The following is a 27228-nucleotide window of genomic DNA, read 5'->3' on the forward strand; positions in this document are numbered from 1 at the left end:
CTCTGGGGCCAGGAAGACCCCGCTGCCCGGAAGAGCCTCATGTTCCATGGGGGCTGGGAGGACATATATATACAGGCTCCAGGCTGAACGGCTCGGGTCACTCATGCACGACTGCCTGATAACCATGCTGGCTGCCACCGTCCTGACCCTGGCCCTGCTGGGCAATGTCCACGCCTGCTCCAAAGGTACCTCACACAAGGCAGGCATTGTGTGCCGCATCACCAAGCCTGCCCTCCTGGTGTGTAAGTATCAGTGCATCTGTCTGCCCTGCCAGGGGTCTTTTCACGGACACCCACTATGCCAGGAGCCTCCCTGGTCTGAAGCCAGCTCTGAAGCTGGCTGCCATACTAGCCCAGAGAGAGGAGTGCCCTGGGAGGGAATGGGCTGAGTGGAGCTGTCCTCACCCTCTCCTGACCTCACCTTCAAGGTCAAGTTCTTTGGTGAGAAGGTCCTAGCTCGGTTGCAAATAGCCAGGTGTAGGGATTTCTGTTTGTCTGAGACCCAGAATCACTGGGGTTCGAGTTAAGGTTCAGATCTGAGCCAGGTTAGGGGGTTGAGTCAGGCGGTAAAGATTAGGAGGTTGGTGTATATTTGGTGTTGGGAGTCACTCTATGGCCAGAGTCAGGGGTTGCCATGAGCTCAGGTGACAGAGGCTCTGTCACTGATTGTTGTGTGACTTTGGCCAGCTCCCCTGCCCTCTCTGGGCCTCAGCCTCTTGCTCAATACAATAAGGGTATAGGGAGGCTAAATGATACAATTTCTAAACTAGAATATCGCCAAGTTCAAGAGCCAGGATTATAGACCCCCAGGACTACAGAGAGTGTCACAGCATCGTCTGGGTGAGGCTAAGGTTAGTGTGTGGCTGGGCTCAGGGCTGCCATTTGACTAGGATCATGGGGTTCCCATGTGTCAGCATCCAGAGACTAGGGTATGATCAGGATCTCTAGCTGGGGTCAGGGTCAGAGCTCTCTGTGTCCCCTGGAATTGCCATCGACCTTAAACTGAGAGGGAGGCCCAGTCCAACCCCTCAGCTTTAAGGCCTGCTGGGGAGCCTCATCCCAGAGAGGCTGAGTCATGGCCAAGGCCGCTTGGGGGTGGGAGCAGGGGGTTTGGCACGGGCCTGCAGCCCCTCAGCCACTGCCCTCCCCTCTAGTGAACCAAGAGACTGCCAAGGTGATCCAGTCTGCCTTCCAGCGAGCCAACTACCCAAATATCACAGGCGAGAAGGCCATGATGCTCCTTGGCCAAGTCAAGTATGGGTTGCACAAGTGAGTTGGGCCTCGAGTGTGACCAGGCTGGGGTAGGGAGGAGGGAGGAACAGCCTGGGGCTTTCCCCCAGCCCACAGGGAGGAAGGTCAGTGGGCGAGGGGAGGGTGGGGGGGAACTCAGGTCTTTTCCCTTGATCTGGAACCAGAGCCTGACACCTCCCCTACCCCCACGCTCCATCCCCTGGTGACCTGGGGGATTTATTGGAGTGTATCAACCTCTCTAACAGCCCCTCTAAGAGTCAGGCTTCACAGGGTCCTTTCCCACTGCCCTGGGACGATGGAGGTCTTATTTGGGGGTGAATACGAGGGTAGGGTAGAGAGATCTCAGCAAAATAGGTATTTTTTAGAAAAAAATTATAAATGTTGTTTTCTTAGAGACAGAGGTCTTGCAATGGTGGCCAGGTTGGTCTTGAACTCTTGGCCTCAACCAATTCCTCCCCCCAGGCCTAAAATGAGTATCTTGACTTTATTTGGGATGATGGTTAACAGCCAAGGGTTGGTTGTGGGCCAGGTGCTTTTACAAACAATATCTAATTTTATCGTCACCCTTATCATACATTTGTTCTTTCTTTTTTTTTCATTTTTTGAGACAGAGTCTCCCTCTGTCACTTAGGCTGGAGTGCAGTGGCACAGTCTCAGCCCGTTGCAACCTCCGTCTCCGGGTTCAAGCAATTTTCATGCCTCAGCCTCCAGAGTAGCTGGAATTACAGGCACACGCCACCACATCCAGGTAATTTTTGTATTTTTAGTAGAGATGGGGTTTCACCATGTTGGCCAGACTGGTCTCCAACTCCTGACCTCAAGTGATCCACCCACCTCAGTCTCCAGAAGTGCTGGGATTATAGGCGTGAGCCATGGTGCCTGGCCTATCTTAATCTTTATCATATATTTTATTTAGCCTCTTCTGTAAAAGAGGATAATGCCATCGCCCGGGTGGCCCTGCCCAGCTCTTTATCTATCTTAATCTTGATTGATTGATTGATTGATTGATTGAGATGGAGTCTCTCTCTGTCACCCAGGATGGAGTGCAGTAGCGCGATCTCAGCTCACTGCAACCTCCACCTCCCGGGTTCAAGATATTCTCCTGCCTCAGCCTCCCTAGTAGTTGGGATTACAGGCGCCCGCCACCACGCCCGGCTAATTTTTGTATTTTTAGTCGGGACGGGGTTTCACCATGTCGACCTGATTATGAACTCCTGACCTCAAGTGATCCGCCCGCCTCGGCCTCCCAAAGTCCTGGGATTGCAGGCGTGAGCCACGGCGCCCGGCCTATCTTAATCTTTATCATATATTTTATTTAGCCTCTTCTGTAAAAGAAGATAATGCCATCGCCCGGATGGCCCTGCTTAACAAATACGGAAACAGGAGCTGATAGAGGTTTCGCAGCCTGGCGGAGCTCATGTGCAAACTCAGCTCAGTCTCAGGAACTCAGCCACCTTCCTGGCACCTCAGGCTGCCCTGGAGCCTGGGTCCCCGTCTGTGTGTCGGTCTGAGGCCCCAAGGGTGGGGCAGACATTGTTCAGGGACCTTGTCTTTGTCTTAAAGTCAATCTCCTCCTCCTCCCCAGCCCCGCTAAACATGCTCCCCAGTGGTGGTCTCTGCTACCCGCGCGCATTGGGCCTGGAGTCTTGCTAAATGTTTGTGAGCCACCAGGGGGCGCCGGCGGTGCAGGGATGCCGCTTCGCCTTTTGCAGGAAAACTACTGCTGCTAGGGGGTGCTGTGGGGCGTCCCAGGTCTTGCGCAGCCACGCCCTCTGTGCGACCTTGGGCTTCAGTTTAGGCTTCTGAAAAGGAGAATAATGGGCAAGGTCCAGTGGTTCACGCCTGTGATCCCAGCACTTTGGGAGGCCGAGGCAGAAGGATTACTTCAACCAGGGTTCAAGACCACCTGTCTCTATGAAAAATTTAAAAATTAGCTGGGTGTGATGGTGCGTGCCTGCAGTCCCAGCTACTCAGGAGGCCAAGGTAGGAGGATCACTTGAGCCTGGGAGGTCAAGGCTGCAGTGAGCTATGATTGCGTCACTGCATTCCAGCCTGGGTGAGAGAGCAAGACTCTGTTGCTAAGAAATAAAAGAGGATAATGCTACCCTATGCCTATGTTGCAAGAGGTCAGACATGGCAAAAGCGTCTTGAGAAGTTAAAGAGATAGCACCCTTAATAAATTAGCAATAATTCAGTAAGACCAGACTGCCATAGACTAGATGTCACAGTCATTAATATATAACTGTTATCCCAAATATATATGGGTGGGGTAGAAAAAAATATGATTGGCCATAAATATGATTGGCCATGATTAACATTAGATGAAGCTGGATCATGGCTAAAATGAGAATTCTCCACACTATTCTCTCTAAAGGGAATAGAATAAGATAGAACAGAACAGACGGGAAAAGCCAGATATACGTGGATTCTCCTTGCTAGGCGCAGTGTGTCATAGTGGCTTATAATATGGGATTTGGAGTGGGATGGACCCAGGATCAAATTCCCTTCTGCTGAGGTTTTCTGAAGCCACATAAGCTGTCTGAGTCATTTCTGTCTCAGTTCACTGGGTACAGCAATAGTGACCACCTCGTGGGTAGCTGTGAGGATTAAATGAGGAAATGTGTGTAAACTCTCAGCACAGTACCTGCCACACAGCATGTGTTCAGAACGTGATGGCCGCTTCTATTGTGTCATATTTCATGTGCTCAAGCCGGGCCCTGGGGAGAGTTCAGCAAGGGTAGAGGGGTTTGAAAGTGAATGTGGCCCACTGGCCTCCCTGCCTGCAGTCTCTCCTCTCTGATGCTTGCTTCCTAAGGGCCTTCACTGAGCCCCACCTCTGACCAAGTCCCCGGCGGCACAGATCCTCTGCTGGACCTACATTAAGACCCCAGGTCCAACACTTCTCCCACTGTGCAGCTCCACCTCTGCCCCTGGGGCCTGGCTGAGGCCTCCTCCAAGCTGAGCCTCCTACTATCTTCCAAACTCCCACCCTCCATCCGGTGTCACCTCCTCTGGGAAGCCCTCTGTATCAGTTTCCTATTTTCTGCTGTAAAAAATCACTCCAAGTTTAGTGGCTTAAAATGACACAAGTTTATCATTTTACAGTTAAAATGGCTAGAAGTCCACCATGGCGCTCCCTGAGCCAAGATCAAGATGTTAGCAGAACCAGATTCCTTCTGGGGGCTATAGAGAAGAATTAATTCCCTCGCCTTCTCCAGCTTCTAGAGGCTTCCCCCATTCCTTGGCTTCCCTCCATCTCCTTTTATTTCGGACGAGGGGGGCTCCCTGCTCTGACTTTCTCATTTATGGTATTCCCCCCTGCTTTCCAGCAGCTGTGATTGTCCCAAACCTGTCCTCTGGTTCTCTAGGCCAGAAAAACTATGATCTACCAGAGTTCAAGACCTTGAAAGGGCCCTTTCCCACTATCTTTTCTCACAGTGCCAGCTGGAGCCCACCTTCGTGCTAGAATCTGTGAAAATGGGGAAACGCACCTTGTGCTGTTCTCTTCCTCCACCCGGCATCTCCCCTGCAGTCCAGCTGGGTTTTTCTGTTTGTTTGTTTGTGGGTTGTTTGTGGGTTTTTTTGTTTGTTTGTTTTTAAGACAGAGTTTTGCACTTGTCACCCAGGCTGGAGTGCAGTGGCACGATCATGACTCACTGCAACCTCCGCCTCCTGGGTTCAAGCGATTCTCCTGTCTCAACCTCCCGAGCAGCTGGGACCACAGGCATATGCCACCATGCCCCACTAATTTTTTTTTTTTTTTCATTTTTAGTACAGATGGGATTTCACCATGCTGGCCAGTCTGGTCTCGAATTCCTGACCTCAGATGATCCACCTGCCTCAGCCTCCCAAAGTGCTGGGATTACAGGCATGAGCCACTGTGCCTGGCCTAGTCTGACTATTTTCACTTACTCTCTAATGCCTCAGGTAGTGTTTATTGTATTCTGTGCAGAGGTCAAGAATTTAGTCATCAAAGGAGGTTAGTGTGTTAGGAGCTTATGCAGCTATTACCAGAAGAGACTCCACCCCTGGCACAGTGGCTCACACCTGTAATCCCAGCACTTTGGGAGGCCAAGGCGGGCAGATCACCTGAGGTCAGGAGTTCAAGACCAGCCTGGCCAACATGGTGAAACCCTATCTCTACTAAAAATACAAAATTAGCTGGTGTGGTGGTGCATGCTTGTAATCCCAGCTACTCAGGAGGCTGAGGCAGGAGAATCACTGAACCCAGGAGGTGGAGACTGCAGTGAGCCGAGATTGCCCATTGCACTCCAGCCTGGGCGACAAGAGCAAAACTCTGTCTCAAAAAAAAAAAAGGCTGGGCATGGTGGCTCACACCTGTAACCCCAGCGCTTTGGGAGGCTGAGGTGGGGCAATCACCTGAGGTCAAGAGTTCAAGATCAGCCTGGCAACATGGTGAAACCCCCGTCTCTACTAAAAGTACAAACATTAGCTGGGCGTGGTGGCGGGAGCCTGTAATTTCAGCTTCTAGGGAGGCTGAGGTAGGAGAATCACTTGAACCCAGGAGGCAGAGACTGCAGTGAGCCAAGATCATGCCACTGCACTCCAGCCTGAGCAACAGAGTCAGACTCAGTCTCAAAAAAAAAAAAAAAAAAAAAAAAATTGGCATGAGGTTTAAATTTCTGTAGAACTGAAAGAGGATTGGAGATTGTAGTACGGTCTAATTCTACATTAGAGCATTTAGAAGAATGTGGAGTCTGTTCAACATAGTGAGACCCCCATCTGCACCAAAAATACGAAAATTGGCCAGGCACTGTTGGTGCCTGCCTGTGGTCCCAGCTATTCCAGAGGCTGAGGCAGGAGGCTCATTGGAATTCGAGGCTGCAGTGAGCTGTGATTACACAACTGCACTCTGGCCTGGGCAACAGAGAGCCACCCTGTCTCAAAAAACAAAACAAAAAAAAGAACAAACTAAAAAAAAAAAAAGAAGAAGAATTTGGAGCAATCTGGTTGTTTCCTATACTGTAAGTCTTTGCCAATCTATTTAAAAAAATATATTTTTAATTTTTGTGAGTACATAGTAGGCGTATATATTTATGGGGTACATGAGATGTTTTGATGTAGACATGCAACGTTTTGTCTATTTTTTTGTTTTTTTTGGCGACAGAGTAAGACTCTGTCGTCTAGGCTGGAGCGTAATGGCGCGATCTCAGCTCACTGCAACCTCTGCCTCCTGGGTTCAAGCTATTCTCCTGCCTCAGCCTCCTGGGTAGCTGGGACTACAGACACCCACATCATGCCTGTTTAATTTTTTTGTATTTTTGTGGTGACGAGATTTCACCATGTTGGCCAGGCTGGTCATGAACTCCTGACCTCAGGTGATCTGCCCTCCTCAGCCTCCCAAAGTGATAGGATTACAGGTGTGAGCCACCACGCTGGCCTGCCAATCTATTTTTGATCTAACTTGACTTCTGCTGGTGTATCCATACTCTTCCGAATCAATTTTCACCCTTCCTCACATACCATTTACGTTTCTAAGAATTTGTCCATTTCATTTCATCTAATTTATCTCATTTGTTGGCATACAATTGTTCATAGTATTCTCTTATAATTCCTTTTATTTATGTAAGATTGGTAATTATAGCGTTGCTTTTATTTCTATTTTTAGTAATTTCAGTCTTCTTTTTTTTTCTTGCCAGTCTAGCTAAAGGTTTATTGATTTTGTTGATCTTTGGGAAAAACCAACAATTGTTTTCACTGATTGTTGTTGTTCTTCTATTATTTCGTTCGTAGGCACTAAGATCCTGATTACTTCCTTCCTTCTACTAGCTTTGGGCTTAGTGTGTCCTTATTTTTCAAGTTCCTTAAGGTGGAAAGTTTGATTATTGACTTGAGATCTTTCTCTTTTCTAAAGACAGGCATTTCTATATATAAATTTCCCCGTGAGCATGGTTCCCTCCATCTTCAGTCCAACAGGGTTGACTCTCTCTGGGCATTCTTCCCTGGTCACCCCTCCCCCACCTCTCCTCTTCTGCCTCCTCTTCCACTTTTCAGCAGCCTGTGATTACATTGGGACAACCCAGAAAATCTAGGATCATCTCCACACCTACCCCCAAGGTCCTTAACTTGACCATATTTGCATATGGGTAACATGAGTTGAGTGCAGTACCCAGGGTTTGACATGTTGGGTAACATATTTGCAGGTTCTGTGGATTAGGAGGCGGACAGTTTGGGGGCCATAATTCTATCTTCCACCCTCACCAAGGCAAAATTGGAGGCTCGCTCCTTGGGCTCCCTGGATGACCCCCAACGTCCTTCCTCACTACCGTTCCTTCCCAGCATCCAAATCAGCCACTTGTCCATCGCCAGCAGCCGGGTGGAGCTGGTGGAAGCCAAGTCCATTGATGTCTCCATTCAGAACGTGTCTGTGGTCTTCAAGGGGACCCTGAAGTATGGCTACACCACTGCCTGGGGGTAAGCATTCCTGTCAGCTGATGCCTTATGCCCTGGCCCTCTCTGGGCTGGAGAGCTGAATGAGAGTCCTGGGTCCTTGGCTCTTTCCAGGCTGGGCATTGATCGGTCCGTTGACTTCGAGATCGACTCTGCCATTGACCTCCAGATCAACACACAACTAAGTATGTGTATAGCATCCTCTGGGGAAGTGGGAGCCGGACTCCAGGGCTTGTCCTCAGCAGAGCGGGAGGTTATGCAGGTGGAGGGTTCTGGGGCCACCAAAGGAAGCCTGGCCTGGGAAGTTTGCAGGGCTGGGGAGCCAAGAGCTGGCCAAGCTCTTGGCTGGCCTGGGCAGCATGTGGATACTATCCAATAGTGGAGGCTGCCCTAAGGTCGTGTCGGGTCTCCCTGCAGCCTGTGACTCTGGTAGAGTGAGGACTGATGCCCCTGACTGCTACCTGTCTTTCCATAAGCTGCTCCTGCATCTCCAAGGGGAGCGAGAGTAAGTACACCACCCTGTGGCCCCCATTCCTGCTCGTGCCCATCCTGTGAGCATGTCCACGGCCCCCTCCAGGCTCAACCCCACACAGGGCACGCTTGTGGGTGGCCAGACCTGGGGGTAGCAATACCTTCAGTGGGGTCACTTCCTACTCCTTCCCATCAATACACCCTCAAAGGCTGGAAAAAACAATAACCAACAGCTAGTAACTAACAGCTACTAAGAACTTGCTGTGTGCAAAGCACTGTTCCAAGCCCTTTTCATGAATTAATTGATTTTGTCCTTAAAACCAACCCTAGGATAGAGATTCAGTTATCATTCCCTTTTTACATATGGGTAAACTGAGTCACAGAGAGGTTAGAAAGGGAAAGCTCGTATCTACAGAGTGCATCCTGCATCCCAAGGACCACACTAACTCACAGATAAAACTCCAGCCAAGCTAAGTAACTTGCTGAGGACACACAGCTCGCCACTGAGTGATGGGAGTAGGATTTGAACCCAGCATTCTCTGACCCCAGAAGCTGAGTTCCTAGACATTTTACTCTCCTGCTTCCCAGGGTGGGGCTTTTTGTCTTGGCCAACACCGTCTGTCAAGGATCTGTGGGTAACCCCATTGCACAGAGGAAGATAACGAGGTTTGGAGACACCCTAGTCATGTAACCAATGCCAAACCTGGAAGGCAGAAGGGAACTGGTAGGTAGGGTCTGGAGAGGAACCCTCTATTCAGGCCATTTTCTGCCTCTGGAGCAGATGGACACATGTGTGAATCTGGACTCCAGACACGTTCTCGTGTATGAGACAGGTGTGAGCGTCACAGGAGCTGGGCCCCTCGTGAGGAATTCTGGGATGGTGCCACAGTTAATTCTTGGGTCTGAGGCTCTGTGTTCTCAGCTGCAAAATGGGGGTGATAATTCTTACTTCCTGAGCTACACGAGTCAGGGCCAGCAGAGCCCTGAATGGTGCCTGGTACACAGTAGGCGCTCCATGGATGCACAGGACTGGTCAGGGGCTTATTGTGGTGCTTGCTGCCCTCAGGCCCGGGTGGATCAAGCAGCTGTTCACAAACTTCATCTCCTTCACCCTGAAGCTGGTCCTGAAGGGACAGGTGAGTGGGGCTGGCTGACTCCCTGTGGTCCAGGGCCATGCCCGGGAGGCTGGAGCCCTTTCCTCCCTGCCCTTCCCTGAGAACGTGCCACTCCCACCTTCCCCATGTGGCCAGTCCCCTGTGCCAGTTCCCAGCACTGCCACCAACACGCAGCTGGAAGGAGGCACTGCCTTGCCCCTCCTCTGGCCTCCTTTCCTCCCTGGAAAGCACCTGCTCTGTCTGCCCCAGATCTGCAAAGAGATCAACGTCATCTCCAACATCATGGCCGATTTTGTCCAGACAAGGGCTGGTGAGTGTGTTTCTGTCTGCATGCCTCAGAAGACAGCGGTGGGAGCCAGAAAGCCATCTGCTGCACTACATGGCCTTGGGACCATCACTCCTCCTGTCTAGGTCCCATGGGCTGTCTGGCTCTGACACTTGATGATTAGTTACGGGCAGGCTTTGGCAAATCTCTGCCCCTTTGGGCTGCAGCCTCACAAGCTGTGTGACATTGGGCAAGTCACTTAATCTCTCTGAATCTCAGTCTCTTCATTGATAAAAATGGGGCAATAATAGCATCTACCCCACAAGGTGGCTGTGAGAATTGCGTGGGAAAAAAATGTATGTAAAATAAGATAGTGCCTTGTACCTCATACCTGGCTCATTCTGAACCCTTATTATTATGACTGCTATTATCATCACCCAACACCCTGAACCTTGCAGTCACCAACATTTCAAGTAGAGAAAACATCTGATGAAAGATAAGGAGGAAGAAAGCAGTGTGGAGATTAGGAACTCCCCGCCCTTCTGGGACCCTTCCCTCCCCTCCCATCAGGCCTCGGGTTAAGGGAGCCCTCCCACCAGGCTGTGCAGTGTAGAAGGAACTACTCAGGACCCAGTTTCATCCTCTGTCCCGTGGGGACGCCCCTGGTCATGGAGAGGGACGCCAGACAAGAGAAGAAGGTGGTCTGAGAAGTGAGAAGCACTGTCCTGTGCCAATCATAATACGAGTTATAGCCATCATTTGCTGATCAATGCCCTGAATGGTACCCTGCACACAGTAGACGCTCCGTCATGCCCAGGACTACTGCATACCAAACATTTACATTAGCTATGAAATCCTCACAACCACCCGGCGAGGGAGGTACCGCTAACCCCCATTCCACTGAGGAGGACATAGAAATTTCTGGAGATGAGAGGACCCCCTTCCCCCCACTAGGAAGTGGAAGCAGAATTTGAACCTTGGCCCTCCAACAACTCTTAAGCCCCCGCTCCCAGCTATTGTGCTGTGCTGTAAGGCCTCCCACTGTGCACCTCACCTGTGGAGAGGGAGGTGGCTGGCCTGCTCCTTATACCCTGGCACACAGTAGGTGCTCAGTAAACAGAGGCAGTGAGGGAACAGTGGAACTCCAGGTGAGGGGGTCCTCTGGGCCACTGTGGGGTATCAGGTGGGGAGGCTCCAGGCAGCCCCAGGCCTGTGGCAGGCATCCTAGGCTCCTGCCAAGGCACAGATGAGCAATGCAGGAAGGGCTGAGCACAGTTCTGTCTCCTTGAGTGGCCAATCCCTTCCTCCCCTCCCCTCCCCTCCCCTCCCTCTACTCCTATGGGTGCATACACCTAGACTGGAACCTTGCCTGTCTCTCTGGGATCCCTATGCCGGTAGCTGTGCCATCAATGGGAATGCGGGTGGGCAAAGCTAACAGGAAGGGAAAGTGAGGTAGGAGTCCCTGGACTGACCCAGGCAGCCACAGAATTCAGAGGGGGCTGGGAGGTCGGAGGGGCTGTTTCATGGGGACATGGCTCTTGATGCAGGTTTGAGGGAGGAGGAAGGGAGGGGGACTTATGCTCCCATCTGTGCTCCGTCCCTCACACTGGTTCTGCACCAGGGGTTGGAAACTCCAGCTAGTGGGCCAAATGTGTCTGGCTGCCTACTTTTGCGAATACAATTGTATTGGAATGGAGCCATGCCCACTGGCATGCGTATTGTCCGTGGTTGCTTTTGCATTACAGTGGCAGAGCAGATGATTGCAACGGAGACCACTTACGCTGCAAAGCCTAAAATATTTACTGTCTGGTTCTTTATAGAAAAAATCTGCTACCCACTGTTCTGGACTATAGAACTCAGGACAGACAGGTGATTAAGTCCAAGAGGACTCCAAGATTCTCCTGGAAGTAGATTGGGAAAAAAGATAATTAGATTGCTCACATGGCTGGGCACTCATCCACGTTTACACAGCCTAGCTCATTGGAGACGAGGACACGGACGCTGAGTGAGGTCAGGGCCCTGCCCTGTCCTCTGCAGTACAGAGCAGAGCTGGGTTTCAGCCCAAGTCTTGGACTCAAAGTGCCATGCTCTGAACCAGCCTTCTAGAAGGGCTCTACCTACCCAGACAGACAGACTTGGGAAGAAAGAACATGAAAAAGTGCCACACCCCTCCCCGCACACCCAGGTCCCACTTTACAGAGGGGAACACTGAGGCTGGAGGCTTGGGCAGCTGTGTGGATGCAGGGGAGCGGTGACTCAGGGTGGTTCCCCCATCCTAAGGCCCTGCCTTGATCTTTTCCTCCTGCAGCCAGTATCCTTTCAGATGGAGACATCGGGGTGGACATTTCCCTGACAGGTGATCCCATCATTACAGCCTCCTACCTGGAGTCCCATCACAAGGTAGGAGTTGTGGGAGGGTGGGGCAGGGCCCAACTTCCCCAGGGGAGTTGGTCCTTTCCTGCGGTCTGACAACCCCGTCCCCCAGCTTCAACCTTATGGCAGCCAAGAGTCCTGGGGCGCTCCTCCGCATTCCTGATGCTGCGAGGCGGGCAGGCCACAGCGACGTGCCCCCGAGCCCTCTCTGCAGGCACCAGGGCTCCCCACTACAAGGATCCCAGCAAAGCACCAGCTTCTTCCTAGAGGACTTATTTGGCTTCTGTCATCCTCTACAGCAGTGGATTGTGGCCCCTCCGGGGGTACTGACAAAAGCTTTGGACCCTCTATTACTTAGGATATAGGTTCTACTGCTGTAACAAAGAAATCCAAAATAATAGCTGCTTAAACACAATAGACATTTATTTCCCTCTGTTGCGGTCTGAACATGTGCAGTCCCGGGGGATCTGGAGGCTGCAGGGTGTCAGGCACGCAGGCCCCTTCTACTGGGTTCTCAGCTAGCCCCAGGTGCGGCCTCATCCCAGGGTCCTGGCTGGCTGGCCTGACCACCACACCCACTCTGCTCACAGCCCATTGGCCTGAACTTGATCGCAGGACCCCACCCTAGCTGCAAGGAAAGCTGAGGAATTTATTTCAGCTAAATATTGAGACCAGCTAAAAATTAAGTGGTACAGAATGGAGGGAGAGATGGGAGAAGATTTTAGGGCAGACCTAGCCATCCTTGTAACAGAGCCTCTCCCCGGAAAACTGAACAGAAGGATCATTTTGGAGGTTCATGGACACTCCTGAAGCCTGTTCACAACCTGTGGGCTGGATGATCTAGAGGGGCGGGGGACTGGGCAGCAGCTTGTTTTCCTGATTTTGGCCTCCAGGAGCTGATGGTCAATGGACTGCCCTCTGCAGGGGCAGGGCCGGTGGTCAGCTGGGGCGGGGTGGGAGCTGGAGGTCCATGGTCACCAGCTGTCCTGACCAATGTCGTTACTTGAATATAACCCTGTGAAGGCGGGAACCACATCTGTCTGGTTCACTTCCCACGGTGTTTGAGACATAGTGGGCACTCCAGAAGTATTTGTTGAATGAGTGAAAGCCCCACTGGGGGAAACTGGGTGCAGCTCTTTCCTCAGTTTCCCCATCTGCACTCTGGGCACTTTACACTCTGGGGCTCCACTGTATTGGAATGGAGCCATGCCCACTGGCATGCGTATTGCCCGTGGTTGCTTTTGCATTACAGTGGCAGAGCAGATGATTGCAACGGAGACCACTTACGCTGCAAAGCCTAAAATATTTACTGTCTGGTTCTTTATAGAAAAAATCTGCTACCCACTGTTCTGGACTATAGAACTCAGGACAGACAGGTGATTAAGTCCAAGAGGACTCCAAGATTCTCCTGGAAGTAGATTGGGAAAAAAGATAATTAGATTGCTCACATGGCTGGGCACTCATCCACGTTTACACAGCCTAGCTCATTGGAGATGAGGACACGGACGCTGAGTGAGGTCAGGGCCCTGCCCTGTCCTCTGCAGTACAGAGCAGAGCTGGGTTTCAGCCCAAGTCTTGGACTCAAAGTGCCATGCTCTGAACCAGCCTTCTAGAAGGGCTCTACCTACCCAGACAGACAGACTTGGGAAAAAAGAGCATGAAAAAGTGCCACACCCCTCCCCACACACCCAGGTCCCACTCTGTGCTCCTCCCAATCTCCCTGAAGCTGGACCTGAGCCCAGTAGGGACACACGGGGTCCAGCCAGCATCCTGGCTTCCTCCAGGGTTATTTCATCTATAAGAATGTCTCGGAGGACCTCCCGCTCCCCACCTTCTCGCCCACACTGCTGGGGGACTCCCGCATGCTGTACTTCTGGTTCTCCGAGCAAGTCTTCCACTCCCTGGCCAAGGTAGCTTTCCAAGATGGCCGCCTCACGCTCAGCCTGATGGGAGACGAGTTCAAGGTGAGTGGATGGGGCTGCTAGGCAATCCAGATGGCATGTGGTATGTGTGTGTATGCACACGCATGGGGAGGAGGGAGGAAACTCGGAAACTCGGGGGTGGGCAAAAGAACTAGGGACCACCTAAGCTGGAGCAATGGCAGTGAAGTCCAGACTGGGTGCAGTGGCTCACGCCTGTAATCCCAAACCTTTGGGAGGCTGAGACAGGAGGGTCCCTGGAGGCCAGGAGTTCAAGACCAGTCTGGGCAATATAGGGAGACCCCTGACTCTACAAAAATAAAAATACATTTAAAAATCAGCTGTGCACAGTGGTGCATACCTATAGTCCCAACTACTCAGGAGGCTGAGGTGGGAGGATCACTTGAGCCCAGGAGGTTGAGGCTGCAGTGAACTGTATTGGCACCACTGTACTCTAGTGTGGGTGACAGAGTAGGACTCCATCTCAAAAAAATTAATGAAGTTCAGCATTTATTGGAGTCAACGATGTGTTGCCAGAGAGACAGATAGATAGAGTGATCAATAGATTTAGGTGTAGATATAACTTGGCAGGTAGTAACTGTGCATTAAATATAAGATGATATTAGTCTTACATTTATTGCACAGTCATATTTGCTACACTTTGTCTTGTTGTACTCATCCTGTGAGATAAGTACTGTTACCTCTGTTTTGCAAACAAAAAACCACAAAGCTCAGAGAAGGTAGGTGACTTACTGAAGATCACACAGCCTGTAAGAGGTGGCCCCAAAGCCTGTACTCTTCACCTATACTGTACTAGAAATGCTTAGGTAGTTTCCAGGGCATGCTTGTCATTGAACTCAAGAGGAAACTGAGACCCACAGAGGGGAAGAGTCCTGCGCAAGGTCACGCAGCCTGCGTGGGGCACAGTGGGGAGCAGAACCCAGGCCTCCAGCCGGGACAGGGGTTCCCTGCCCCACACCCCACCCGGAGCATCTCACATGTTGTCTGGGAGGTTGGGAGTTGCATCTGAGGAGGGGTCCAGTCCTTGAAACTGCACTTGGTCCCAGCGAAGTTTTCTTCTGAGGAGTGGCCTTTACACCATCTACCCGCCAACTTCCCCATCTCTTTTCAGGCAGTGCTGGAGACCTGGGGCTTCAACACCAACCAGGAAATCTTCCAGGAGGTAACTGCCCCTGCCCCTGTGTGGGGTTTATCTCGTGTACCCCAATCCTGCTCTGGCTTCAAGAGCCCCCACACAGCCAATGACAACACCAATGACAACAATTACAACAGCGAACACAGCTCTTTGTAGGGTGTTTGGCATGGAGCGAAGCGCTTAGTGAGTGTGACTTCCTTCAGTGCTCACACCGACGCTATGAGTGGGGCAGTCAGACCATCCCCATTTTACACACAGGAAAACTTAGTGAATGGCAAGCCTGGGTTTGAGCCCAGCTCTATTTCCCCCAAAGATAATGCTCCATTCTCTGCTCTATTACCCAAGCATAGGGACTTGTAGGGGGCTGGAACCTCAAGATCAACTCCGGGCTCAGAGGGCCCCAGCAATAAGTGACTTGATTACTCCTGATCCCAAAGCTGACTTCAGGCAAGCTCCTTGCGGGTCGCAGCCTCTTCTTGCTATGCCCAGTGGCAATGATGTTCATAATCCCACTCCTCAATGCAGGGTTCCACTAAGAACCCATGATCTCCTACCTCAAATGGACCTCATGCTTTCTGAATAAGCCTCGCTCAGCTTTCTGGTTGCCTCACTCCCCCACCCACTGCAATGACTTCTTCAGGCCTTCCCTGCCTTCCTCAAATCTCCAGCTGCCCCCTCCTGTCTACCTTCCACTTCCCTCTCTTCACACAACCTACTTCCCAAGAGCTGAGCACAGCCACCAACAGAACTTCCCCCGCATGTCTCCGCTCCCAGTCCTACCCACTCACCCACACCTGCGCCTTCCTGTGGCCCTTCTCCTGTTCTAACAGAGGATGGCCCGTCTTCCCTTCTGAACTCAGACCGTCCAGCCTTCCCTGGCTCTGTGATGTCTCTCTCCCTGCACATACGCAACTCACAATATTGGGCAGGCCCCTGATTGGGTCTTCTCCCTCAGCCTCTTGTCTGAGTCCTGTTCCTTTGATGTCCTATTTCTAGTCTTTTCAGTTCTCTCTGTCTCTACCTCCTCCCCAGGCCAGGCTACCATTATCTCTAGTGGGGACCCATCTGTAGCTCCCAGTGGGTCTCCCTGTGTCCTGATACCCTCCTACAATCTGTTCCCCACAGCAGCCAGAAAAATCTTTTCAAGAAATAAAACTGATCATTCACCTGCCTGCTTAAAGCTGGTGTAGGATACAGGCTAAGTGCTCTGCCATGGCCTCCAGGATCCTGCATTTTCTCATCTTGTCTACCTCTCCATCTAGTTGTATCCTACCCAGTGTAACTGTTCAGTTTAAGAGTTGACGACGTCTTTCATCAGCTCTGGAAATTTCTTCTCTTTCTTTCTTTTTTTTTTTTTTTTTTGAGATAGAGTCTTGCTCTGTAGCCCAGGCTGCAGTGCAGTGGCACAATCTCAGCTCATTGCAACCTCCACCTCCTGGATTCAAGCGATTCTCCTGTCTCAGCACTGAAATTACAGGCGTGAGCCACAGCACCTGGCCCATCAGCTCTGGAAATTTCTTCATCACTTTCTTTTCCATGATTGCCCCATCCCTATTTTCTCCATTTCTACCTCCTCAAATTTCCGTGAGACACACACAGGGCCATCTCATTCCATTTTCCGTGTCTCTTACTTGCTCTGTCATGTTTTCCATCTCTTTTATCTCTATGCTAAATTCTGGATGATTTCTTCAAGTATCTTTTTAGTTCATTAATTCTTTTTACAGCTGTGTCTTATTTGTTTACTTACCGACTGAGATTTTCATTTTATCTTATTTTATTTTATTTATTTTTGAGACAGAGTCTCGCTCTTTTTCCCCAGGCTGGAGTGCAGTGGCACAATCTCAGCTCACTGCAACCTACACCTCCTGGGTTCAAGCAATTCTCATGCCTCAGCCTCCCGAGTAGCTGGGATTACAGGTGCACACCACCATGCCTGGCTCATTTTTTTGTATTTTTAGTAGAGACGGGGTTTCACCATGTTGGCCAGGCTGGTCTTGACCTCCAGACCTCAAATGATCCTCCTGCCTCAGCCTCCCAAAGTGCTGGGATTACAGGTGTGAGCCCCTGCACCCTGCCGCCCCTTTCTTTCTTTTGAGCTCAGCTATGTATTTAATGAAACCTTTTCTTGTGTATCCAGTGGTTCGGTGGTTTCTTGGGGCATGTGGTCTCCTTGAGCCCAGTCCCACAGGCTGTAATTGAAGGTCCTCAGGCCACACTCCCCAGCCCCTGCCTGCGCATTCCTTATCTTGGCCAGGCTCCTTCCACAGGGCTCTTGTCCACTGTCCCCTCTGCCAGAATGGTTTGCACTCCCCCATCCCATCTGCTCCTCCTCCTGCCTCCTCAGGGATGGCCTCTCCCACCTCACTGACTAGGTCAGATCCCCTTGTGTCACAGCCTGGTGTGTCTCTCCTTTAAATATTCCTCAGATGCAGTCTTACCTTCTGTTCTGGGATGCCCTGGAAAATGCTGGGCTCCTGCAGATACAGCCCACAGTTCCTGCACTCTCTGCTCTATCCCCACCCCTAGCCCAGCTGCTACAGCAGCTTCCCTCGGAGGGTTACCATGCAGCGTGTCCTGTTCTAAGATCTTTCCACAGATTATCTCATTTCATCCTCAGGACAACTCTATGAGGTAGGATCTATGATTATCCCCATTTTACAGATGAGGAAAGTGAGGCTGGGAAGGCTAAGTGAAGGCATCCTCAGCACATCCTGAGAGAGGAGTTCAGGGTAGGAATAGCCTCACTAGCACACAGATGAGAAACTGAAGCCCAGAGAGGATGAGAGTCCTAATTTGCACGGCCTGGGGCCCGGGTACTACCCCAGGCTGCTTCCTTTCCCCAGCCCTGGGGCCCCAAGCCAGCTTTGTCCTTCCCATTTCTGAGGGCAAGGACTGCTGCTGCCCTGATGGGCCCCCATCCTGGCCATGGGACCCCTGTCTTTCACAGGTTGTCGGCGGCTTCCCCAGCCAGGCCCAAGTCACCGTCCACTGCCTCAAGATGCCCAAGATCTCCTGCCAAAACAAGGGAGTCGTGGTCAATTCTTCAGTGATGGTGAAATTCCTCTTTCCACGCCCAGACCAGCAACATTCTGTAGCTTACACATTTGAAGAGGTGAGGCGGGTGCAGGGAGAGTGGTGGTGGGGGAACCTGACTCACAGATGGGCAGGGGCCTGGGGACCTCTGAAGCCTCCAGATCCTTCTCACCACCTCTGCCGGCACTGGTTGTCTCTTGCACATGGCCCCTTAACAATCAAAATCACATCATGCAAGTAATGGGGGGTGCACACGTGGCTTCCACAGCTTAGGTCATATTTTCTCTCTTTTCTTGTTTTTATTTTTTTAGAGACAGGGTCTCATTCTGTCACTCAGGCTGGAGTGTAGTGACACAATCATAGCTCACTGCACCCTCGAATCCTGGGCTCAAGTGACCCTCCCACCTCAGCTCTCCTGAGCAGCTGGGACCACAGGCAAACACCACCACACCCAGCTAATTAAAAAAAAAGAAAAAATTCCTTAGAGGCAGGGTCTTGTTATGTTGTCCAGGCTATTCTCAAACTCCCGGCCTCAAGCGATTCTCCTGCCTCAGCCTCCTAAGTTGCTGGGGTTATACGCATAAGCCACCATGCCAAGCATATTTTCTTTCATTCTTATTTTTATTTATTTATTTATTATTTATTTATTTATTTATTTATTTATTTATTTATTTATTTGAGATAGAGTCTCACTCTGTTGCCCAGGCTGGAGTGAAGTGGCACAATCTCGGCTCACTACAACCTCTGCCTCCCAGGTTCCAGCGATTCTCATGCCTCAGCCTCCCAGGTAGCTGGGATTACGGGCATGTGCTACCATGCCCGGATAATTTTTTGTATTTTTAGTAGAGACAGGGTTTCGCTATGTGGGCCCAGCTGGTCTGAAACTCCTGGTTTCAAGTGATCTGCCCACCTCGGCCTCCCAAAGTGCTGGGATTACAGGCGTGAGCCACGGCACCCGGCCAATATTTTCCTTCTTAAGCTGAGCAGTGGACAATGGTGTTTGTTACCCAAGTCCACAACCCTCCATCCATTAGGGCCACATGGGTTTCCAAATTCAGAACTTCTGTGAATTTGTAAAAGTAGTATAGTGTATAGACACTGGATATATTACAGAACACCACAATTGGGTGTGGGGTGGCACCACACAATCAATTCTCCTCAAAGGCCTCAATTGGCATTTCTCCTCATATGAAGCAATACCACAGATAGCTTCCTAGACAATGGCCAGGTTTTGCCAACAAACTTAAGAAAAAACTTGTAGTTTTCAAATCCTGTTTGATTTTATCATTGCAAATAAGGAATTACGGATCAGCATTATCTTTAAGGCCTCTTAGAATATCTTCAATTTTTTTTTTTTTTTTTTTTTTTTGACAGACTCTCAGGCTGGAGTGCAGTGGTGCAGTCTCGGCTCACTGCAACCTCCACCTTCCCGGTTCAAGCGATTCTCATGCCTCAGCCTCCGCAGTAGCTAGCTGGGACTACAGGCGCATGTCACCACACCCAGCTAATTTTTAGTAGAGGCAGGGTTTCACCGTGTTGGCCAGGCCAGTCTCAAACTCCTGACCTCCAGTGATTGACCTGCCTCAGCCTCCCAAAGTGCTGGGATTACAGGCATGAGCCACTGTGCCTGGTCAATATTTCTTAATACATTAAGAATTAAAGACAAGAACAATGCAAGCACATTGTGGAAAATATAGAAAAATAGAAAGAAGGAAACCACTGTCACCATAACCCCCTTCTCCAGGGGCCTTCGATGTGGTTACTGGGCGCATTTCCTTCTGGTGCTTTATTATTTTTAAATAAACTTTTTATTTTGGAGTAACTTTAGATTTGCATAAAAGTTGCAAAATAGAGAGTGTTCCCATATACCCCCCACCCACTACCCCTTTGTTCACATCCTACATAACCACGCTACATTGTCATAGCGGAGAGATCAACATTGGTGCACGACTGTTAACCAAACTCTAAACTTTATTTGAATCTCCCCAGTTTTTCCACTGATATCCTTTTTCTTTTCCAAGATCTGATCCATGATAGCACATTGTATTTAGCCGTTGTTTTTTGTTGTTGTTTGTTTGTTTCTGCCCAGGCTGGAGTGCAGCAGTACTCACTCTAGCCTTGATCTCCCTAGCTCAGGTGATCCTCCCACCTCAGCTTCCCGACTAGAGATGTGTACCTCCACGTATTTTTTTTTTGTAGAGACAGGGTTTTGCCACGTTGCCCAAGCTGGTCTCAAATCCCTGGGCTCAAGTGATCCACCCACCTTGGCCTCCCAAAATGTTGGGATTACAGGCATGAGCCACTATGCCCAGTTTCTTTAGCCTTTTAAATATCTCTTTAATTTTTGTATTATTTTCCTTTTGTTTTTCTGTTTTATTCCTTTTGGCTTTCTCATGTGGATGTATATGTATCATTTTATTTACTTATTTTTTTGTTGTTAAGAATCTGAAACATTGAGCATTTGTTAAAAAAGAATTATTCGGCCAGGCACGGTGGCTCACGCCTGTAATCCCAGCACTTTGGGAGGCCGAGGTGGGTGGATCACATGGTCAGGAGTTCAAGACCAGCCTGGCCAATATGGTGAAATTCCGTCTCTACTAAAAATACAAAAATTAACCGGGCGTGGTGGTGCACACCTCTAGTCCCAGCTACTTGGAAGGCTGAGGTAGAGGAATCGCTTGAACCTGGGAGGCGGAGGTTGCAGTGAGCCAAGATCATGCCACTGCACTCCAGCCTGGGCGACAGAGCAAGGATCCGTCTCAAAGAAAAAAAAAAAAAAGAAACGAAAAAGAAAAAATTATTCATGTTAAAGCATGGTAAGAGAGACCATTTGGGACTCTCATGACAGGTATAGGAACCACTACGGCAGGGCTTACAGTAGTGGAAGAGCTTGGCCTCAACTTCAAACATGAGCAAGTGAGAATTTATAACCACAGAGCAGGATGGGATCAGGGATGGAAAATTACTAAGAGAAAACATCAGAGCTAAGGGGGATTCTGGCTAAAACCAACCTAACAGGATTCCAGCTGAAGACAGGGTGATCAGACAACATCTAGGGGGAGGTGGAGGTAGAGAAATCTGATCAGATTTCAAGGGTGATCACATATCGAGAATAGGGGGTTCTTGCCAAATTGACTTAGCCGGGTTCTTTGGCTAAAACTGGAATTTTTTTTTTTTTTTCTTGAGACAGAGTCTCACTCTGTCACCCAGGCTGGAGTGCTCCGCTCACTGCAACCTCCACTTCCCAGGTTTAAGCAATTCTCCTGCCTCAGCCTCCCAAGTAGTTGGGACTATAGGCACGTGCTACCACACCTGGCAAATTTTTGTATTTTTGGCAGAAACGGGGTCTCACTATGTTGGCCAGGCTGGTCTCGAACTCCTGACCTCGTGATCCACCCGCCTGGCCTCCCAAAGTGCTGGGATTACAGGTGTGAGCCACTGTGCCTAGCCTACTGGATTTTATAAGAAGTGTGCAGATGGTCCTAGGGGAAGGTTCAGGGGCCTGACTGAAATTAGTCTTTACCACTATAACAAATACCTGTTAGCCCCCTACTCACCCAAACTCATCCCCCCCTTCCTGGAATGTCCTGTTTCATTGCAAAGCACTTCATTCCCCCTCCCCCAACTTTCCTAGGAGTCTGCCCTTGTTCCTGCCTCCTGAAGACCTCTCCTTTGGCTTTTGAGTCTGGCTGTGTACAGAAAGGATTTTTAGAAATCTGTGTTCACTAGGACGTGTGTGTGTGTTGGAGTTGAAGGGAGTGCTTCCAGAAGGGAGTTTTGACTGGATCTCAGGGGCAGGGAGAAAGCCATGGGAAGGTGCCGTGGCCCAGGGAAAAACACAAATAGAGCCAGCGGAGGGGAATCCCAGTGTGGCCAGGGACAAGGGTTGTTTTGAGGTGAAGGCTAGGAGGTACATTGAGACTATCTCATGGAGGTTTAAAGACCAGAAGGAGAAATTAAAAGCCACAGAGGCTTTGGGATTAGGGGAGGGAAGAGATGACATGGCTGGTGCTGGTGAAGGACTGTGGGATTGGGGAGGCATCAAACTGAGCCCTGGCTAAAGTGACAGAAAGCAGGAACAGCCTCCAAGCCTCAGCTGTGCCCACCGCTTCACTGCAGAGGGCGCTCCAGAGGCCTAGAACCAATGGGACACTTGTTCAAGGCCATACATCACATTCAGACCTGAGCCAGTAGTTTCTGCACCCCCAGCACATTCATTCATTCATTCATTCATTCATTCATTTTCTTTCTTTCCTTTTTTTTTTTCTTTTTTTTTTTTTGAGACGAAGTCTAGCTCTGTCACCAGGCTGGAGTGCAGTGGCGTGAACTCGGCTCACTGGCAACCTCTACCTCCTGGGTTCCAGCGATTCTCCTGTGTCAGCCTCCCAAGTAGCTGGGATTACAGGCACATGCCGCCACACCCAGCTAATTTTTGTGTTTTTGGTAGATACAGGGTTTCACCATGTTGACCAGGATGGTCTTGATCTCCTGACCTCATGATCTGCCCACCTCGGCCTCCCAAAGTGCTGGGATTACAGGCATAAGCCACCGTGCCCGGCCTCATTCATTTTCAACAATCTGTTGAGGTTTTACTGTGGGCCGGGACCATATGGTTCCTGATCTCATGAAACTTACAGTCGAATGGGAAGAAAGGGACAATAACTAGACAAACAAAAGACTATATAACTACTAATTGTGCCCAGTGCTATGAAATAAAAATGGGTGGTCAGCAGAGGTGCTTATACAACTTATAACTCAAAATCCAGCATCTATTTAAAGTGTTCTAGCATCATGGGCCTCAGACTTTGGCAGGGTGTTACTGCACAGACTTCTGGACCCACCCCTAGGGTTTCAGGTTTGATGGGTCTGTAGTGGGGCCTGAGAACCTGCCTTTCCCACACGTTCCCTTCTGCGTGGTGAGAACGATGCCGGTTAAGGGACCACATTTGGAGTAGCACCGCCAGTGGAGGAAGCCTCACCTCGCTTTAACGATGGTTTCACTTGGGAGGTGGAGGGAGTGAGGTATGCAGGAAAGCCCAGGATTGTGATTGTTTCTCACCAAACAGGAAGAAACTATTGGTGATGTGGATAAGTCAGAAACCAGGAGAGAAAGTGCCCACGTGGGCCGGGCACAGTGGCTCAAGCCTGTAATCCCAGCACTTTGGGAGGCCGAGGTGGGTGGATCACTTGAGGTCAGGAGTTCAAGACCAGCCTGGCCAAATGGTGAAACCCCGTCTCTACTAAAAATACAAAGATTAGCCAGGCATGGTGGCACACACCTGTAATCCCAGCTACTTGGGAGGCTGAGGCAGGAGAATCGCTTGAACCTGGAATGTGGAGGTTGCAATGAGTTGAGATCGTGCCACTGCCCTCCATCCTAGGCGACAGAGCGAGACTGTGTCTCAAAAACAAACAAAACAAAACAAAAAGGAAAAGAAAGTGACTTCTCAGGTCCTAACCCCAAAGCCACAGGTGCTGGGGAACTTTCCTCAGTTTTCAGAAGAGCAGTAGCTAAGCCTGGTTCCCGTGTCACCCATGCCTCTCCGGTCCCTCAGTGGAAAGAATCAAGGGCCCTGAGCTAGAAGGGTTGCTCTCTGCTTCAGGAAGAGCCCCGGCTCACAGCAAATTTGGTTTCTCTCCCCAGGATATCATGACTACCATCCAGGCCTCCTATTCTAAGAAAAAGCTCTTCTTAAGCCTCTTGGATTTCCAGTATGTGCCGCAGAGAAGAGAGGGGCTGGTCGACTCTGCAAACCTCTCCCTGGTCCCTTGGAGTCAGGCACAGCACAGGGTGTTGGTGGGGAAATGTGGCCCCTTCCCCTTGGGGCATATGGCCTGACTGCAGGGAGATAAGACCCTACCTAGATAGAATCTTCTTTGGGAAGAAGGGGCGCCAGGAGGAATGGAGGGAGGGCCTAGCAGGAGGACAGCGCTGCCGGAGTGAAGGCCTGGCAAATCTCAAGAGAATAGCAAATCTCAAGAGATGCCCCAAAGGGCCTGAGCTATGAGATAGAAGCACTGGCTGTTATTCTTAGAGTTTCTTTCCCAGGAGATGTTACAGGAGGGGGCCCAATGGTGGGTCAAATTCTCATCTCTTTTTTATTTCAGGATTACACCAAAGACTGTTTCCAACTTGACTGAGGTAGGTGGTCTTGGATAGACTGGGGGAAATAAGTCCTGTGGGACCTCCAGCCTTAAAGAAAGCAGGTGGAGGGCCCTAAAGGAAATCAGGCAACCGGACCAAAAGAATCTGGACCAGATGGTCCATGCTGTGTCTCTTGTGACCCTTCTTCTCTCTGCCATGTCTTTTGGGAGAGCCCTTGTTTTGCAAAAATGAGAGCGTGGTGGTATGGATTAGAGTTTAGGCAGAAGAGTACTGGCCAAGCAGCCCCTCCCTGGACCTCAATTTTCCCTCTGTGGAATGGGCTAGCAATACTGGGGCCCCCCAGGGTGAAGGAAAGACCACTAAAAGGAGGGGCACCGTCTGGGGCAGGAAGAGGGAGTGGGTTGGATGTATTGTTTTCACGGATGGGCATGTGGATGAATGCTCATCCAGGCCGTGCAGCATCTGCCCTGTGGGTCATTTCCATGCTCCACGGAGCACTCACTATGGGCCTCTGATTGGCAGAGCAGCTCCGAGTCCGTCCAGAGCTTCCTGCAGTCAATGATCACCACTGTGGGCATCCCTGAGGTCATGTCTCGTAAGTGTGGGCTGGAGGGGAAACCGGGTGCCGAGCCTGACAGTTTCCCATTTCACCTTGTGGGCCCTTCCCAGGCAGAGCTCCAGGTGCCCCTCTTCCCAGTCATTGATACTTAGCAGTCTGGGCCCCCTTCCTTCTCCCTGCTGGTGTCATTGCACGCCAGTGACTCGGCCAGATGCACAGAACCCTGTTCTTGGTTTACTTGCAGAATATTATCTCTGCCACCCAGTGGGATGGCTCAACCCACTTTCAGGATGCAGGTCTCCGAACAGCAACCTGATATAGCAGAAAGAGCCCTGGGCTGGGAGGCTGAGACCTAGTTCTAGCCCAGTCCTGAACCTCAGTTTCCCCTTTCTGTAAAACAAGAATGTTGAACTTGATGACTCCCAATTTTCCTTTTGACCTTGAAATGGTAGAATATTTATCTCTCTGAGGTTACTCGAATGATAGACTCTCAGACACCATAGCACGCATGTGCTGGGGATAATTTGGACAAGGCTCTGCTGAGAGCTTTCTGCTCCGTTCCCCACAGAGTATGCTGAGCTGACTATGCCTTCCTTTTGAATATCTGCTTGTCCACATGGCTTAGGTAGGAGAGGAAGGGCGTGGAAACTGGAATGATCCTAGTGGTGTGTCTTGGCATCTCTTGGCCTCATTTTCCCCCATCTGAACCATGAAGCTAAAGCTAGGGGGTGCAGATTAAATGGTTCCTACAACTACTTACAAGGAGACCGCTCTGTGTGGTTGCAAAGAACACTTTGAGAAGCTGTGTGGGAAAGCTTCCTTCCTAGCAGGGTAGGTAGATTCAGCTAACTGCAGGTCATGTGGCCATAGTGAATGGGTTGGGAGCTCAAATTCAGGATACAGGGAATTTTTTTTTGGCAGCAGAGTGGCAAGCCCTGCCACCACGAAAACTCTGCTCTTCCTCCTCCTCAGAAGCACTTGCCCACTCTTCTAAGTCAAAGTGAAACACATGTTTACAGAATATTGGTCCAAAGGGGTCTCAGCATCTCCCATTGCCCAGGGTGGCAGAGCCTCAGGCCAGCCTTGCTCCCCAAGAAGGGCTGACTGGGGCTCTGTCCCCTGCCCCAGGGCTTGAGGCAGTGTTTACAGCCCTCATGAACAGCAAAGGCCTGAGCCTCTTCGACATCATCAACCCTGAGATTATCACTCGAGATGTGAGTACAAAGCGCCCCTCACCAGTCCCTGTTCCTGGGGAGGGAGGCCCAGATAGGATTCCCAGGGTGACTGGGGGCTGTTGGGGAGACAGGCAGAGGGGACTTCACCAGCTTGGCTCCCTCCTGGTGGCCTGGGAGTCAGCCCAGCCTGCCCCTCTCTCCTCCCGCCCCTCCCTCCAGGGCTTCCTGCTGCTGCAGATGGACTTTGGCTTCCCTGAGCACCTGCTGGTGGATTTCCTCCAGAACTTGAGCTAGAAGTCTCCAAGGACGTCAGGATGGGGCTTGAACCAGAAGGCAAGCACCAGGCTCACAGCTGGAACCCTGGTGTCTCCTCCAGCGTGGTGGAAGTTGGGTTAGGAGTACAGAGATGGGGATTGGCTCCCAACTCCTCCCTGTCCTAAAGGCCCACTGGTATTAAAATGCTGTATCCAAGAGCTGGAGAGTCCTTCTTCTGTGGCTGATGGGTAGAGGGAGGGGGAAGGGATGTGTATCACCAACGCTGTCCTCCTCCTTTCAGCCCTTCCAAGGCAGCTGCCCCCAAACCCTCCAAGCTCCATGGTGCCTGGAGGAAGAAATCTGAACCTCTCTCCTTGGGACTCAGGGTCCTCTCTGATCAGGTCCCTGGATATCTTCCAAATTTATCTCCTTTAACCCAGCACTCTCCTTGTCTGACCAGCTTCCTGCAGGAGCTGGCACACACTCTGTGTCCCATAGGGTTCCAGTGCTGGACAGGAAGTGAGGGAGGAAAGGGGCTTCAGATCCTGAGGATGGCGGGAGGGGAAGGGGCCCTCAGAGGTCTGGTTTCTGGTAGAAATGGAAGAAAACAGAGCCTCTAAAAAGGCAAAAAACTTTATTCCAGAAGATAAACTGCTCATGAGCCTGAGCCTATTTCCAGCTCACCACTTTTTTTTTATTTTGAGATGGAGTCTCTCTGTGATCCAGGCTGGCATGCAGTGGCACAATCCCAGCTCACTGCAACCTCCACCTCCCAAGTTCAAGAAATTCTCCTGCCTCAGCCTCTCAAGTATCTAGGATTACAGACACGCACCACCACACCCAGCTAATTTTTGTATTTTTAGTAGAGACGGGGTTTCACCATGTTGGCCAGGTTGGTCTCAAACTCCCGACCTCTAGTGATCCACCTGCCTCAACCTCACCACAGTGCTAGTGTTAAATATAGTGAACCCCAAGTTTCTCTTCAAAGAATCAGTAAGTCAGTATGTTCAGCTCTCTTATTCTTTGATTTTCCATGTTAAAGTTTAACTTCCTGGTTCTCTTTGCCCCCTTGCTTCTAATTTCAGTAAACAACCTTTTCCACCAGTTCTTATCAGCAGTTCACATCTGTTCCCCTGGTCA

The 27228-nt window shown here is 50.5% G+C and overlaps 1 protein-coding gene across 2 annotated transcripts; it reads left to right on the plus strand.

Moving 5' to 3' along the window:
• Positions 1–26306, plus strand: CETP (cholesteryl ester transfer protein). 2 transcript variants are annotated; one of them, XM_025369536.1, is made up of 16 exons: positions 1–242; positions 1154–1268; positions 7551–7685; positions 7776–7846; positions 8079–8166; positions 9199–9268; positions 9497–9557; positions 11821–11912; positions 13670–13849; positions 14937–14987; positions 17908–18072; positions 23638–23705; positions 24102–24135; positions 24622–24694; positions 25787–25872; positions 26053–26306. In XM_025369536.1, exons 1-16 carry the CDS (start codon positions 47–49, stop codon positions 26125–26127), a joined length of 1560 nt encoding a protein of 519 aa, XP_025225321.1. In that variant the 5' UTR covers positions 1–46; the 3' UTR covers positions 26128–26306. The 2 variants fall into 2 exon arrangements, with proteins under 2 accessions (XP_025225321.1, XP_025225322.1); XM_025369537.1 differs by lacking the exon at positions 13670–13849 and having other exon boundaries at positions 74–242.
• Positions 26307–27228: the final 922 nt, after the last annotated feature.

This window comes from Theropithecus gelada, chromosome 20, assembly GCF_003255815.1.
Source record: "Theropithecus gelada isolate Dixy chromosome 20, Tgel_1.0, whole genome shotgun sequence".
NCBI lineage: Eukaryota > Metazoa > Chordata > Mammalia > Primates > Cercopithecidae > Theropithecus > Theropithecus gelada.